Genomic DNA, 15,147 nt, shown 5'->3' with positions numbered 1-15,147 from the left:
CTGATCTAATGGTGTAATGTGGTATAGGAGTGCTAATTATCTTGTGAAAATAAGCGTGATAAATCGCAATCTAAATATTTTGGGGCCCCCAAATTTTTCCATAATGACTTACATAAAGGGCATATGGAGAATACCTCATTTTCATAACGTTCATAATTATTTCATAGTCAGTAATTATTTAATTATTTTCATAATTATTTCATATCGATCTAGAAATATTGAAATCCTATTAGTACTGGACTTACAAATGTCATCCTACATTAAAAGACTGAAGATACATCAAATGAAGTAAAATTATAACTATTTTATATATTTACAACCCACTGGTATACTCTTCACTGTTAGGTAGAGAAAGCGTTTTTTTCAAAATTAATTCAAATATTGTAAGTTCGGAAAATAAAATTTCAAAAGGAATCCATGAAACAAGCCTCTGGAATAACTTTCTTTTTTCTTTGTCATTTTTTGGTTTCGTTTTCCATTACTGTCTACTGTTTATTGTGTAAATAAACGTATAAGTATTAGGCCAGAACTTCTTGAAATAAAGCAGTAATCGCAAGAAAAAAGTGGAGTCAAGAGTTCACCTTCAAAGGGAAACAGGTCAGGAGAGGGTTCTGGCGTCTGAACCAGAGGGTCAGATGAGCAAAAAGAAGGCTTAATCGGAACTTTAAAAAACGTGACTGAACAAGAGTGGACCGGACGTGAGTGGGTGAGGGCTCCGCCGAGGGCGGCAGGAACGCAGAGCCTGCGGTGCCTGAAACCTGCGGCCGTGAGCTCCAGGCGTGGCTCAGCCCCGACGTGCCCGCCGGAACAGCCGCAGCTGCCCACGCCTCCCGCAAGCCCAGCGGCTGGAGAGGCCGCTCCGTCTCCAGCAGGGGCGCCGCGGGGCAGCGGCGTGTTGAGCAGAGCGAGGCGGTCAGGGTCATCGATAAACCATTTCAACTAGGAGAGCTCAGCTGAGTGACGCGGTTCGGTTACCAGGACATTTAACACGACGGCCCGGCTGGGCACAGCGGTAAGAAACACAGTGTACCTGCTTCGAGCTCTATTTGATGAGCGTGAGGGCGAAGTGGGGAAACGTGCGGGATTCAGGGCTGGGAAGAGTCTCCCAAGGGCCCCGGGCCTGGACCTGCCTGCCCGCTGCCGGGAAACAGCGGGACACGCAGAGGGCGAGGCCCTAAAGGGAGAAAGACCCGGGGCAGCAGGGAGGCAGGGAAGCTCAGTGGGCAGGTAGGAGAGAGGGTGTGGGCGTCACGGGCCACCCGTGGGCTCCCCAGACCCCCCAGCGGCTCCAGAGGAGCCACAGCGACCCGTGCAGACCTAACCCGGCTGCACAGGCTGCAGGCCTGTGGGACGTGGGCCTTTAGGGAAGCGGCTTCCCGTCCTCGGCGCCGTGCCAGCGGGGTCTTCTGCTGGCGCTTTGGGGACATCAGGGTTCTGGGCTTCGGGGTCCCCTGAAGGGAGAGTGCCAGGCGCTCGCTTCCGACCTCTCACAGTCACTCACACCCTCCCCGGCCTGGCCTGGCCCCGACAGAGTGAGACCGCACAGCGGGGACCCCGCGGGAGACACGGTGACCCCGGCCGGCTCACTGGGTGCCGGGTGTTATGCAAACCGTGACCCAAGAACCAGACCTGCCGGCCGGGAACAACGTGCCCACGGAAAAGCTGACAAGGAGTGGCGGCTTTGCTCCTGGTCTGAGCAGGCGAGGCCCTGGCTGCCGGCCTGCACAGAGCCCGGAGCAGCCAGCGAATGGGAACCGGCTTCAGAAACGCACTCTGAAGGCGAACTCTGGAAAGTCGTGGTTTAGATGTCCTGACACACAGGATTCCTTGAACCACAAAGCAAGAAACAGACGTTATAAATCAGGGTTGCTGGTTAACAGCTGTGTTCAGGGCTTCTCCCTTCTCTGGGGGAGGTGCTCTGTCACTTCCCTGTCTCCGAGGACACGTGGAAGGAGGTCGTGCATGTCTGGCTAAAGGCCAAACAGCATGAACGGCGAGTCATGGAGCCCGAGCTGGTGGGAACCGTGGGTGGACCAGGCACGTGGGAGGATGTCCACACGGGGTCGGGAGCCTTGGTCCCCTCTGTGACCTGGATGTCGGATGGCAGACAGGAGAGCCTTCTCAACTCCAGTTTTATGCAAGCAGACCTCTCGTCATTATAAACAGTCTGTGGACCCCTATTGGGGAAACATGGTAACCATCTTCCTGGGAGGAAGGAAAGTGACAAGGGCACAGTGGGTTTCCGGTCCAGAATTCTGTGAAGGGTGTGGACTCCTACACAGAACGGGGTTCCCTGCTCGCTCTGCGAGGCCGCCCTGTGCACTGCAGGTGTTCGACCTCATCGCTCACCCTCCCCACTAGATGCTGGTAGCAACTCCCTTCCAAGCCGTGACATTTCGGTGTCCCTGGCAGGTCTCACTCCTCTTCCCATCACACCGGTGCTCTCCCCTCACCTCCGTTCCTAATTAGCAGACAGTGGATTTTAAAAAATATCGAAGGGCAAAATACTGGCTTCATGTTTGCAACAAAATTCTCAGCACTTGTGTGGTTGGGTGAACACCCAGACCCCTTCGAGAGGCTGACGGGAGTGGGTCTCGTTTCCCATCCCTCACGCTGGTTGTTTAATGTCCAGTGAAACTGAAATCCCGTCACGGCTCACAGGTGTGGAATCAGCACCTGGTCAGCTCCACCAGGTGTGGGGCGTCGACCCCCCAACCAAACTGCCCAGGTGTTAGGTCCGGCAGGGGTGAGGGGTCTCCCCAAAGCGCTCAGTCAGTGCGGAGGGTCCTCCCCCTGAGTGGGACAGCCCCACCGACCTCCCCCTCCCCACCCCAGACCCCTGGGCACCTGCCCACGGGCACCACATGGTGTGGTGTCAGCCCTGCCCGGCTCTGGGGCTTGTGAGATCCTGGGACCCTGAGTTTTCAGAGAGACGGTCCACCATGAAGGACGACTTGCACAGGACACGAGACTCTCGGGGCTGGTGATGGCTGAGACACACACAGGTGTTAATGGCCCTGAAATGTAACAAAACGCACCGCTGATGGGCGCCTACCCCCAGATGCTTGGCCCTTACCTTTGTTTTGCTGTCAAAGCAGGTGAATCCCAGAGCGAAATCCACTGTGAAGCACAGAGTGTCTCCTTGCCAACTGCACACGTACGTTTTGGACTAGAAAAAAGTATTAATTGTGAGAAAACGTTCTTTAATAATGAGGTTTAACATTAATCAGGTAGTTACAATACTTCCCCCCAGTCAAAACCTATTTTTTTTTTTAAAGTGTTAACGTGTAAACCACCTGGAGGGAACCTGGAGGCCCGAGGTCACACGAAACCTGGGACACGGCTCACACGGGCAGTGTCCCTAGTTTTTGGTCTGTCAGCAAACTGTAGAAGTTGGACCATCTGCACGGGCGTCACTCTAACTAGAAATAAACCAGCAGAGCACACAGAGCTCCATTCGCCGAAGCCTCTTTGAAACACATCCCAGATCAGTAAATCCCTGTTGTGACTCATTCCAGAAGGACCATCCCTGTTACACAAATGGGGGGTATTGTTTTGCTCCTACAAATTGCCTCGGGACAGGCCAGGCTGGAAGTGTGTCCAGGAGAACCTAGACCCGGCTGTTCTTGGGAAACAGTCCGAGGAGGAGTTTGATGTAAAACGAGAACAAAGGACAGAAAAACGGCAGCAGCGACATCACCAAAACCCAAACCAAGGACCGAGGACCCCTCACAGGTGGCAGATTGCTGTGAGGGCCCAGCATTCCCCGCTCTGGGGCTGGTTCAGGTAGGGCGGCCTCAGCTGTCATGTGAACTTCTGTGGACCCAAACCAAACTCCACGGGCCACCTGGTTTCCAGGGACCGGCGCTGTGAGGACGCGGGCACACGCAGGCACATACACACATGTGCACACACATGCACACGCACGTGCACACAGGCTGCGGGCACACGTCCACACTTCCAGCGACGTCGGGCAAAAGCACAGAAACGCAGAGGCCTGTCCTCTACTGTCTGGGCACCGCTCTTAATATCAGGTGTGACTGCAGGAAGGTGAGCCCTGAGGTCCCGGGAGCACAGTAGTTACAACCCTGAGGTTAACCTGCAGGTAAAACGCTCCACTCAGCGGGAACCTCACCATCGGTCTGGACGGGAAAACGCGGCAGTGCCCCGTCACCTGAACCCGCAGGCTTGTGGCTTGCTGGCTCGGGGAGTGTCAGTCACTGTGACTTTTCAGCCCTGCCCTTGGTCTCCTCTGTGGGGACTCCGATGACACGGGGGCTTCATCCCCCGTCCCTCCCTTTACTCCCTGAGCCTCGCCTCCAGTGATCCAGCTTTTCGTCCGGAAGCTTCCCTGTGTCTGCTCTGTACCTCGCTGCCTTGATCTCTCTGCTGAGACCTTCCAGTCTCCATCTGTGCACTGTGTTGGCTCTTGTTTTGGAAGCACGGTTACCAGGGCTGCTGGAAAGCACCCGTGGGTGCTTCTAATCTCCCATGGTCTTCACGTTGGCTTCTGTGGTCGCCTTCGTTCATTCCAGATCTTCCAGGTTCTTGGCAGGAGCAGTGACTGTCGATCGACACCTGGCTGTTTTTGAATTTCGAGACCCTTCATCTGTTCTAAACCCTCTGTTGCACTCGACTTTCTCTGACGCATCTTCCTCCGGGGAGGGGGCCGCCCTGTAGCCGGGTTCCCCGCCCGGCCTCTGGAGACGCAGGGCTCCCTCTCCTGCCGGGCAGCGATGGGCATCGGCCACGTGGTCGCCACGGACAGCCCGGGGGCGAGCCTGACTCGGCCCCCCAACAGCACTGGCAGGTCTGGGGGCCTCGTCCAGCCCGGCGCATGGGGTCAGGTGCGGATGAGGTCACACTGGAGGAGGGAGGCCCCGACCCAAGCTGACCGGGGTCCTCGCAGGACGGCGGCGGCAGAGCGAGCGCCGGGGGGGCCACCCAGCATCGCCGAGCCGTACGCGTTCCCGTGAAGATGCGCGCTCACGTGACCTCAGCGCCGCACGCCGTCCAGGACGCGAGGACTGATGTCCCGGCAGCCCGGCCCCTCCCGACAGGCACACGCGGCGGGAAGGGGGCAGGAGTAGGTCATGCCCTGCAACGGTGGGACCCGGGTTTCTGTTCATGAAGGTGGATCAGAACAAGCCACCCCCCTCAGGGGAGGCACGGAGGGAGAAGACAGAGGTGGCTTTGATTCCCCGGAGCTGCCGCTTGAGGCTCCGCGCTGGGCAGGGACCCGGTGCTGGTGCCACGCGAGGGCTGCGTCTCGGGAGCCCCGGGAGGGCCGTGTCCTGCCCCGCGTCTGGGGCGAGTGTCCATCGCCTTGTGTGCCCTGCACCTGGGCTCGGAGCGGGAAGGCCGGGGCACGTCCCCTTCACTGCCGCCCCCGTGAGCTCAGCCCTCTCCGGACGTGAGGCTCTGTTACCAGCGACACTCTCCGAAGGCCGTGCTCTTCTGAGAAACGTGATCTGTCTGCAGACCCCGGGCCGGGCAGGTGTGCGTCCTGCCGCGCCTCCCCTCCGAGCGGGGCTCCCACGCCGACAGGGCGTCCAGGGAGGGCGCTTCGGGCGGGTCGGTGGGTGTCTGAACAGCGCAGGGGGTTCAGGAACCAGGGGCCGCCCCGGAAGACAGGCAGGTGGTCCGTGCGGGTGGGCTGCTTGCACTTCGTCCCCTAAACAAAGGGGTGACGGTGGCCCCAGCACGCTCGGGTTCTGTGAAGGTCAGGTGATCAGTACCTGCGTAGCTCACAGCAGTGCTTGGTAAGCGTGAGCACCAGACGGGTGAGCGAAGGCTTCTGTGGGCGCTACTCTGCCAAATTCTAAGCTAGGTGAACAGACCCTAACGCAGGGGTGGGTGACGGCAGGCACCACCAGGCTCACTCGGGAGAAGCTGAAGGTGAGCTCTCCACCCCCGGCAGGGGACTGTGCCGTCTCCAAGTTCTACTTCCGGAGACGTTTCCTCCTGTCATGGCACTTCGGGGGCATGTTTTCCATGTCCTTATATAATGCCTTTGGGGAAAGTTAAAACTAAGGAATATTTGAGGCAGGAAGATGGGTAACTTATTGAAGAGGACATTTCCTTTTAAAAGAGTCTCTCTCCCCATATAAGTCTCTGCACCCTTTGGGGAAATGATGCTGGGAAGTTGATGTTATCTGGGTAAACGGGGAGCGGAATCCTCGGTGCCCAGGTGCTGTGCTGGCCCAGGACACATTGACCTGCTGTGTGTGGCGTCCGTCCCTCTGATGCCTGGGCCGTTAATCTGAAAGGAGCCTGGGCTAGACCCACCTGCTGATCTTGGCGAGTCTCCAGGGAGGCTGGAGCTCACCTGGGGATGGGGAAGGTGGCCGCAGCCTCTTTGGGAGTGCGTTTGACCACAAGAACACTGGTGCTGGTGAGTGCCATTGTGGAGTCTTCCCTGTAGCCTATTGGTGCCAGGACCCAGCTCCACCCACCAGCCAGTCGGCACCAGTCCTGGGACCCTCCAGACTGAGCAGCCAATCCTGTGGGGACCCAGGATTCTGCCCACCCACCAGAAAGCCAGCACCAGCACTGGGTCCCGCCAAGGGACCTGGCACCACAAGCAGGCCTGGACCAGCCCTGGGCACCCCCAGGCCCTACACCTAGTTGCATCGGGACACAGACCCACCATCGGCCTCCAGCAACCTCCGCACGAGGCAGGGCGTGGCAGCCAACCGGGCCGGGGACCTGCCCAGCCTGTGACTGTGCCCAGGGCAGTCAGCCAACCACCCCACACACGGAGGCACCACTAGAGCACACAGCTCTGATGACCAGAGCGGAGTGTGCTGCTAGGACCCTCAGGATGTCTCCTACATGAGGCCACGTCTCCAAGACTGGGAAAAGTCACTGACCTACCTAATACACACAAGTAAACATAGAGAAGCAGGCACAATGAGGCAACGAAGCAAGATGTTCCAAATGAAGGAATAAGATAAACCCAAGAATTAGAACTAAGCAAAGTGAAGATAAGCAATCTGCCTGATAAAGATCTCAAGGTAATGATCATAAAGACGCTGAGAGAACTCGGGAGGAGAACGGACACAGTGAGGAGTTTGACAAAGAGTTAGAAAATATGCACAGAAGAGCCAAACAGAGCTGAAGAACACAAAACAAATAAAAATACACTAATCACCCAAGCTGAACAGAAAAAAGAACTTTAAAAAATGAGGACAGTATAAGAGACCTCTGGGACAACACCAAGTGTATTAACATTCACATGGTAAGGGTCTCAGGGGGAGAAGAGAGAGAGAGAAAAGGGCTCAGAACGTAACTGGAGAAATAATAGCTGAAAACTTCCCTAACCTGGGAAAGGAAACAGACATCCCAAGTCCAGGAAGCACAGAGTCTCAAACAGGATCAACCCAAAGAGGACCACCACCAAACACACTGTAATTAAAATGGCAAAAATTAAAGTTAGGGACTATTAAAAGCAGTGAGAGAAAAGCAACAAATAACACAGAAGAGAATCCCCAGAAGACTGTCAGCTGATTTCTCAGCAGAAACTCTGCAGGCCAGAAGGTAGTGGCATGATATATTTAAAGTGATGAAAGGGAAACACCTACGACCAAGAACATTCTACCCAGCAAGGCACTCGTTCAGCTTTGATGGAGAAATCAAAAGCGTTACAGACAAGCAAAAACTAAAAGGGTTCAGCACCACCAAACCACTTAACAAGAAATGTTAAAGGGATTTCACTAAGTGGAGAAGAAAAGACCACAACCAGAAACATGAAAATTATGAAAGGAAAAATCTCCCTGGTAAAGGCAAACATACAGTAAAGATAGTAGATCAACTATTATAAAGCTAGTAGGAAGATTTTTAAAAGGCAGTAAAATCATCTATATCAACAGTAAGTACTTAAGGGATACACAAAACAAAAGAATGTAAAATATGATGTCAAAAACATTAAACATAGCAGGATGGAGTAAAAATGCAGGGTTGATAGAATGCATTCAACTTAAGAGGTCATCAATTTAAAATAACACACACACTCACACACACTCACCCTCACACACACACACACACACTCTCTCACACTGACACACACACACACACACTCACACTCTCACAACACACACTACACAACACACTCTCACACCACACAACACACACAGACACACACTACACAACACATGCTCACACACACACATGCACACACACACACACAGTCTCTCACACAACACACACACACACTACACAACACACTCACACAGTCACACACTCATACAGACACACACTACACAATACACACTCACATACACACATACTCTCACACACAGACTCACACACTCTCACACACACAAACTCTCACAGACACACACACACTCACACACACTCGCACGCACACACATATATATGTTGATATATACATAAACTTCATGGTAACCAAAACCCAAAATCTTCACAAACACACACAAAAAAGAGAAGGGAATCAAAACATAACACTAAAGATAAGTCATCATACCACAAACGAAGAGAACAAAAGGAGAAAGGAACAAAAGAGAACTACAAAAACAACCAGGAAAATAATTAACAAAATGGCAGTAAGTACATACCCATCAATAATTACTTTAAATGTAAATGGAATAAATGTTCTAATCTAAAGACACAGAGCGGCTGAATGGATACAAAAACAAGACGCATGTACATGCTGCCTACAAGAGACTCACTTCAGATCCAAAGACACACACAGATTGAAAGTGAGGGGATGGAAAAAGATATTCCATGCAAATGTAAATGAAAAGAAAGCTGTGGTAGCAATACTCCTATCACACAAAATAGACTTTAAAATAAGACTGTTATAAGAGACAAAGATGGACACTACATAATGATCAAGGGATCAATCCAAGAAGATATAACAATTGTAAATATTTAGGCACCCAACATAGGAGCACCTCGATATATAAGGCAAATATTAACAGACATAAAGGGAGAAATTGACAGCAACACAATAATAGTGGGGAACTTTTAACACCCCACTTACATCAATGGACAGATCATCCAGACAGAAAAACAAGAAGAAAATACTGGCCTTAAGTGACACATTACCAGATCGATCTATCTATCTATCTGTCTATCTATCTATCTATCTATCTATCATCTATCTATATGCCATCTATCATCTATCTATGTATCGAGGGGGAGAGAGAGAGGGAGAGAGAGAGAGAGAGAGAATTGGGGATAACAAAGCAGCTTAGGCAATAGCAGCAGATGATGGATACTGCCTGAAGGACACGGGAACACAGGTTATTCACACAGCTGAGTTGAGGCCGAGAGATCAGTGACAGAGCAGTTCTGGGAGGGGAGGGACTCAGAGACACAAGTATAGGTGTGGATGCCAAAGGACAGGGTATATCCCAATGCTAATGCATATATATATATATATATATATATATGAACATCTCACAGTGAATGTTTAGTAAGTGTTGAGTTGTGTGACTCACAAATAAAGCTGAATGTTTCCATCGAAAACAGAAATGTTTATTTTGTAAGACAATGTATGGATGCAGTATTTGGAATTGGTGATTTTGTTGACAGTGCCTTTAATGTTCTACTTGTTTTCTGAAAACTTACCTCTATGTGAAATCTTAAAAGGTAAACCCAAGTTAGTCTTGTCTTACTCAAGATTACATGGAGTTCTTTTTTTAGGGATACAAACATAACCTTTAAAAGAAAGTGGTTTGGAGTCTTATGCCAGAAGGAAGTAGATGTCAAGAAACGTACCCTATTTTTAGATTGTTTTATACGTTTTTGGGAGGCAGCTGATCTGTGATATCATATGTTGGAGACTCTGGGTTTACAGTGAAAAACTAGGACAGGATCCCCCCATTATTGAGCTTGGATTCCAGATAAATGCTTGGAATCGTGATTCTCCGCCACATTTTCAGGTCACGTCGGTGTTCCCTTCCTGTCCTCATCCATCAGAACCAGAATGGTTACAGCCTGGAAAGAGGAAGGTTTAAAATGTGAACAATTAATAAATGCTAATTTGGCTGTGCTCTTCCATGACGGGAATGTTAATTGGAAGACTAGATTGACCCCGAAATAAATTCAGGAGCAGAAATAGAAACGTTACAAGCAGCGCTCTGAGTTCCCATTTAATTAAATTAAGCTGTGACGGTTTTTAGAGAAATGAGTTGCTGAGCTGTAACCTAATCCATACTCCAGCATCTTCCTGGGAAATACGCAGAAGAGCTCATTTGGACCAAGAACAGCACTAAATAGCACCTCTCACAATTACACAGATGTCGGCGATTCACTCTGGAGACTTTCAAATATTTACCATGGCGATTACTCAATTTAGAGTTTTCAAACAAAATTTCCAAGGAGAGCACAGCTCCAGGAGTCTAGATATGTTTTCTCATCAGTGGCTCTGTCTGTATTCAAACAGCTGGAGAAGGAACACGGGCTCTTTAACTGTTTAATCCCCAAGCGGTATGGACGCGGCAGCCCACTCGCATCCCTAAACGTTGCTCGGCGGCTATCTGTTCCGCACGGGTGCAACCCGAGGGTGACCAGTGTCCCTGCGGCCTGGGGGTCACGTTACATCCAGAAGGAAAGCATGGAAAAATAGGGTGTGGGCGGAGGACGGGCCGCAGATGCAGAAGGAGCCGCGTGGGTGCTGCCGTGTGGGAGGGTCAGGGGTGCAACGTGGGGTGCTCAGTGAGCCCCGAGGATCAAGGCCAGCAGTCCGCCAGGGCCCAGACAGTTTCGTGGGCCCGAGCGGCAGGCCTGGACCTGCCTGCAGTGTTGTCGCCGGCTGCACAGACGCACGGCTGCAGGAACACGAGGACGCACGGTCCCTGCCACTGACAGGTTAGGTTAGGATCCGGGGGTGGAGAGGAGACACACAGGAGCCTGGGACGGTCTCCCTGCTGCGCGCTGGTGCGTACGGCCAAAGGACAGCGGGCGGCACCCCCGGGCCCGAGTGGAGGCCCGGGGGGCTCAGGCAGACAGGAGGGCACGGTGGTACAGCCCGGACCCGCAGCCTGATCGCGAATGCTCGGGAGGACCTGGATTCAGGGCGTCAGCGCGGGGAGGGCACAGACCATCTGCCGTCCTCCTGGCCACGGCAGGGCTCGGGGGCATCTGCAGGCCTGGAGGACGGGCTGCCTTCCCCGGGCTCAGAGGACCTGAAACCCCAGCCCCGGCGCTCCTTTCAGCTCAGCCACAGACCTACGACGGCCACGTCTGCCTTAATGTCTGCATTTTGAGCATCTTGATTATATTTTAAACATAACTTGGAAAGTGGAGGTGCAAGTTCTCTGTGGTAAAGGGATGAACAAAGGGGGCTCAACTGACTTTAATGAACAAAAGTAGAGGCGACACCAGGAAACGCAGGGGGCTCTGCTGACGGGGCTGGCTGTGAGTGGGAAAACCACTCCAGGAGCAGGAGCTAAAGACACCGGGCTGGAAAGACGTTCCAGAGAGGGCTCTGCGGTAAAGCCAGGGAGAGCCACAGCGAGTTACGCGTGACGAGATTTTGCAGATACAGAAGCTGGATTCTCTTGTTTGGTAGAATTTGGGAGGATTGTAATTTTAAAGCCTACTACACAGATGCCACTTAGCCCAGCTTGAAGCCTGGCTTCCTCAACATACTGACCGTCGTTTTGACTTCAAAAGCACGCAGTTGCACTTTCTTATATCCACAGTGTTTCCAGCTGAAAGAGTTGTCAGTTCATGAGCAATAAATGAATAACAGATTCCCTGGGAAGATGTTCACATCATCAGAGAGAACTACAACTGAGCAAGGGTATCTCGGGGCCTCAGGAGGAACCAGGCTTGGTTTCCGTGAACGTCTGCGTGGGACCCACCGTGTGGACCACGGATTTCAGAGAACATCACACAGCTGAAGGGAGGCTCCCTTCTCCCCCCAAGCACTGAGCATCAGGGGACTCGGTACATTTTTACAGCCTGAACGAGAGATAAATGATGACACAGAATCTTTTCACATTCAGAGCAGTGCTGATAAATGAAGGAGCTGCTCCCAAGCCCTCACCCAGAGCGACTGACGCCAGGCCAGGAAGGAGAAGGAACCCAGAACTTCCGGGTGGAGTTAAACCCACCCCACGACGCTGCATCTGTTTTCTCACTTCCAGCCGTGCGAACTCCCCCGTGAAGGGCAGCTGCTACTCCCAACAACGCGGATTATGACGCACACTACCTCAGCCGCTGAGTCCTTACACACCCCAACCTGGGAGAGATTTATTTGCTGTCCCGAAAAGGGAGAAGCGACCCAGACACATGAGCTGTTTTATGTTCCTGCTGGATCATTAAGTTTGAGAGGCAGGGCCATCAAGTGCCTTAAAATATGACAAAGGTCCGGGTGAATTCACAGCAAACACGGCTGGTGAGCAAACACCAGGGACCTGACTGCGCCGTTGGCTGAGGGCGCTGCCTTTACATGGCGTTGGAGGCCCTTCCCTCATATTGAATGGAAAGACTGATGTAAACGAGATGAGAGCTCTGCCTCACTTCTCCCTAAATTCACCCATTTCATCTACTGGGCACACTTGACGTAGGGACCCAGACGAGAAACGCTCAACTCCTGACGACTCCTGTTTTCTGGAATACTCGCTACAGCTGCTCTAACTTATGTCTCAGGTACCCGAGCAGGTTCTATCAGAGACGAGCGAGTCGCTCACCCCTGTCCTCTGCACGTCCAGGAAGGTGGCCCTCTGGAAGGACAGCTCCCACGCAGCCAGCTCGCTCCCCAGCTCCACGCTGAACACGTGGCTCCTGCCGTGGCCGACGAGGACACTGAAGCAGAAGGGCCTGTGGTCCCCGCGGTTGGGGTCCTGGAGACCCAGACAGAGGCTGGCTTGGGCCCAGCAGTCATCCGGAAGCCAGAACTGAAACAGAGAGGGGGGCACGCAGCTTAGAGGGGACGGCCCCCGGGTGACCGGTCCACGGAGGGCGCCCGGGACAGAGGGGCCTCTCCCAGGCTGGGGGCTGGGGCCACACTCCACCAGGCGACCTCCCGGCCACGCGCCTGGATTCAGGAGCAGTGCCCCCCGACGTCGCTGCCGTGGAAACGGGCGCATAAGTTAATATCTGGGAGTCAGTTACGTCCAACCGCCAACGCTCTGCAAGCATCTTGCACCTAAAATATCAGTGGCCACAACTTCTGTTTCTATGTTTAGCTTTAAAGATAAAGAAAAAAGTCACGAGATGTTTATGCTTAAGTTGAGCACAAAATCAGCAAACACTGAAGACAGCGAGACCACACAACTCTGCCCCCTCTGCCGGGGTCCCCGAAGGGCGACCCGCTCCTCGGCCATGTGCGGAGCGTCTGGGGTCCCCCAGGGACACTGGGCCACCGAGACCTCACTACGTGAACCCAGAGGTCCTGGCCACACAGAAGACGAGTTTTAGAAATCGTTTCAAAAGCAAAGGTTGAAACAAGAAAAAAGAGCCGTTGTTCAGTTCCTGGTTAAACATTTAAGCAGAAGACGTGAATCAGCCTCGGCGCGTCTGTGGATCACAGACATACCGGGTGGACGCCCTGGCAGCTCTGAACCTCGGGGCAGGGGGTCTCCGCCACCGCCTCGCCTGAGTCATGGACGCGCCCAGCTAAGGAGCAGCTGTGTCAGGCTTCACTCGGGGACCAGGAGAGACGGAGCCCGGGGCCTCCAACGAGTCAGCGCCTCAGGCTGGAGCCTGCTCGTACCTCCCTCTGTGTCTCTCTGTCTCCCTGTGTGCGTGTGTCTCTGCATCTGTGTCTCTGTCCCCTGGAGATTCACGTCCGTCTTCGTCTCCCGCTCACCCACCCGCTGCACAGACACCCTGAAGAGTCCGCGCCAGGCCCTGCACTAGGGTGGCCTCTGCCCGCACGGCCTCCCCGGGGAAGGGGACGCAGGTGGACATCCTGCCAGGGCTGATGAGACGTGGCGTGAGCCACAGCCCGGTGGCAGCAGGAACAGAGGCTGCCCACGGGCCGGGCCTTCACGACCCGACTCCGAGCTATCCGGATCCATGCGGGCTGTTCCGCCAAGCCACAACCACCACTCACACTGGTGGGTCAGAGTTCATTCCCCGAATCCCCGTGACCCACCCTGTGGGCTGGTCTGGTTTTATGTGAAATGCGCTTCTGCCTTCTGGGCCCAGGCTTGTGAGTGCAGTGGCTGCTGACGGGGGTGGGGATGGGCTCACTGGCTCCGGGTGCCCTCTGCCTTCTCAGGGCCTCGCGGCGGCTCTGCAGGCCCCGATCCGCGCTGTCCCCGCTTCCGCCGCCCAGGGACCTGTCCTCACGCGTCACTTAGACACTTGCTGCCTGTGGTATGCGACGTGAGGGTGCGTGTGCGTGCGTGTGCATGCGTGTGTGCGCACGGGTGTGGTGTGTGCCTGGTGCACAGGTCCTGATCCTAAATGAACGCGGTACAGAGGCTGCACCTGGATTTTGGAGCCCCCAGGCCCTTGGCCTCAGACTGGCGTGCACAGAAACTCCTCAGGAAAGAGGGCAACAGGTCCTAAGCCAAGAAGAGCAGGATGCGAGTCACTGGGGGCTGGACTTCTCAGAAACTCCGTCCATAACTACTGACCTTGAGTGTCAGGACTGACCACCAAAGAAGGACTCTGAGCAAGTGTTTGTGCAGGTGGCACCGTCGACGGCACGGCTATGTTCTTTCCTGTACTGGTGTACGTGGGGGGCTGTGCGCTGCTATAGGAGAAAAACAGGCTTTGGGGTCAGACAGACAACACTTGGGACCTTCTTGGCCAATTAATAGCTGTTGACCATGAGCTTTTCACTTCTAAGCCTAAATATCCATAAAATGGGGTGTAAGAGAAAGGTTGTCATGGGTTTAAAGGACAGCACGGATGAAGCGTGTGGCACCTGCATCCTCGCCCATGTGGCTTGTTTTCTGTTTACATAGAGCCCACCGTCCACAGGCAGTGCTGAGTCGTGGCGTAGACTTAACTTTCATGTCTAACGTATAGCGAACTGTCTCCTGACAAAGTCAGCGACTACACAATCCAGCATCAAGTTTCCAGCTGCCCAGTCCTGATGTGGCCCCCCTGCCCCAGACTGTGAGAAGACAGAAACCATCCTGGGTTCACTTTTCAGAAAACAAAATGCAAAGACTATTTTAGAAAATTACCTGGATTTTTTCCTGCTTCTATTTATTT

General features: G+C 53.4%; 1 protein-coding gene across 12 annotated transcripts in view; it reads right to left on the bottom strand.

The window, feature by feature from the left end:
• Positions 1–15,147, bottom strand: part of SNTG2 (syntrophin gamma 2) — a 205,022-nt gene that overhangs the window by 13,650 nt on the left and 176,225 nt on the right. For 10 of the 12 annotated variants that reach the window (XR_011076637.1, XR_011076636.1, XM_068564760.1 and 7 more), the window contains 2 exons: positions 12,666–12,872; positions 3,077–3,169 (listed from right to left, as the gene is read on the bottom strand). Coding sequence is in view for 10 of the 12 variants with exons in the window: in XM_068564760.1 (XP_068420861.1) it covers positions 3,077–3,169; positions 12,666–12,872 (300 nt within the window). In the remaining 2 variants the exon portion in view is untranslated. Of the gene's footprint in view, positions 1–434; positions 2,462–3,076; positions 3,170–12,665; positions 12,873–15,147 lie in introns of those variants that run through there. The other 2 variants (XM_068564761.1, XM_068564756.1) reach the window with 2 other exon arrangements.

Source organism: Eschrichtius robustus, chromosome 15 (genome assembly GCF_028021215.1).
Source record: "Eschrichtius robustus isolate mEscRob2 chromosome 15, mEscRob2.pri, whole genome shotgun sequence".
Classification (NCBI taxonomy): Eukaryota; Metazoa; Chordata; class Mammalia; order Artiodactyla; family Eschrichtiidae; genus Eschrichtius; species Eschrichtius robustus.
Note: the sequence above shows the minus strand (reverse complement) of the source record. Positions and strands in the feature narration are given on the sequence as shown.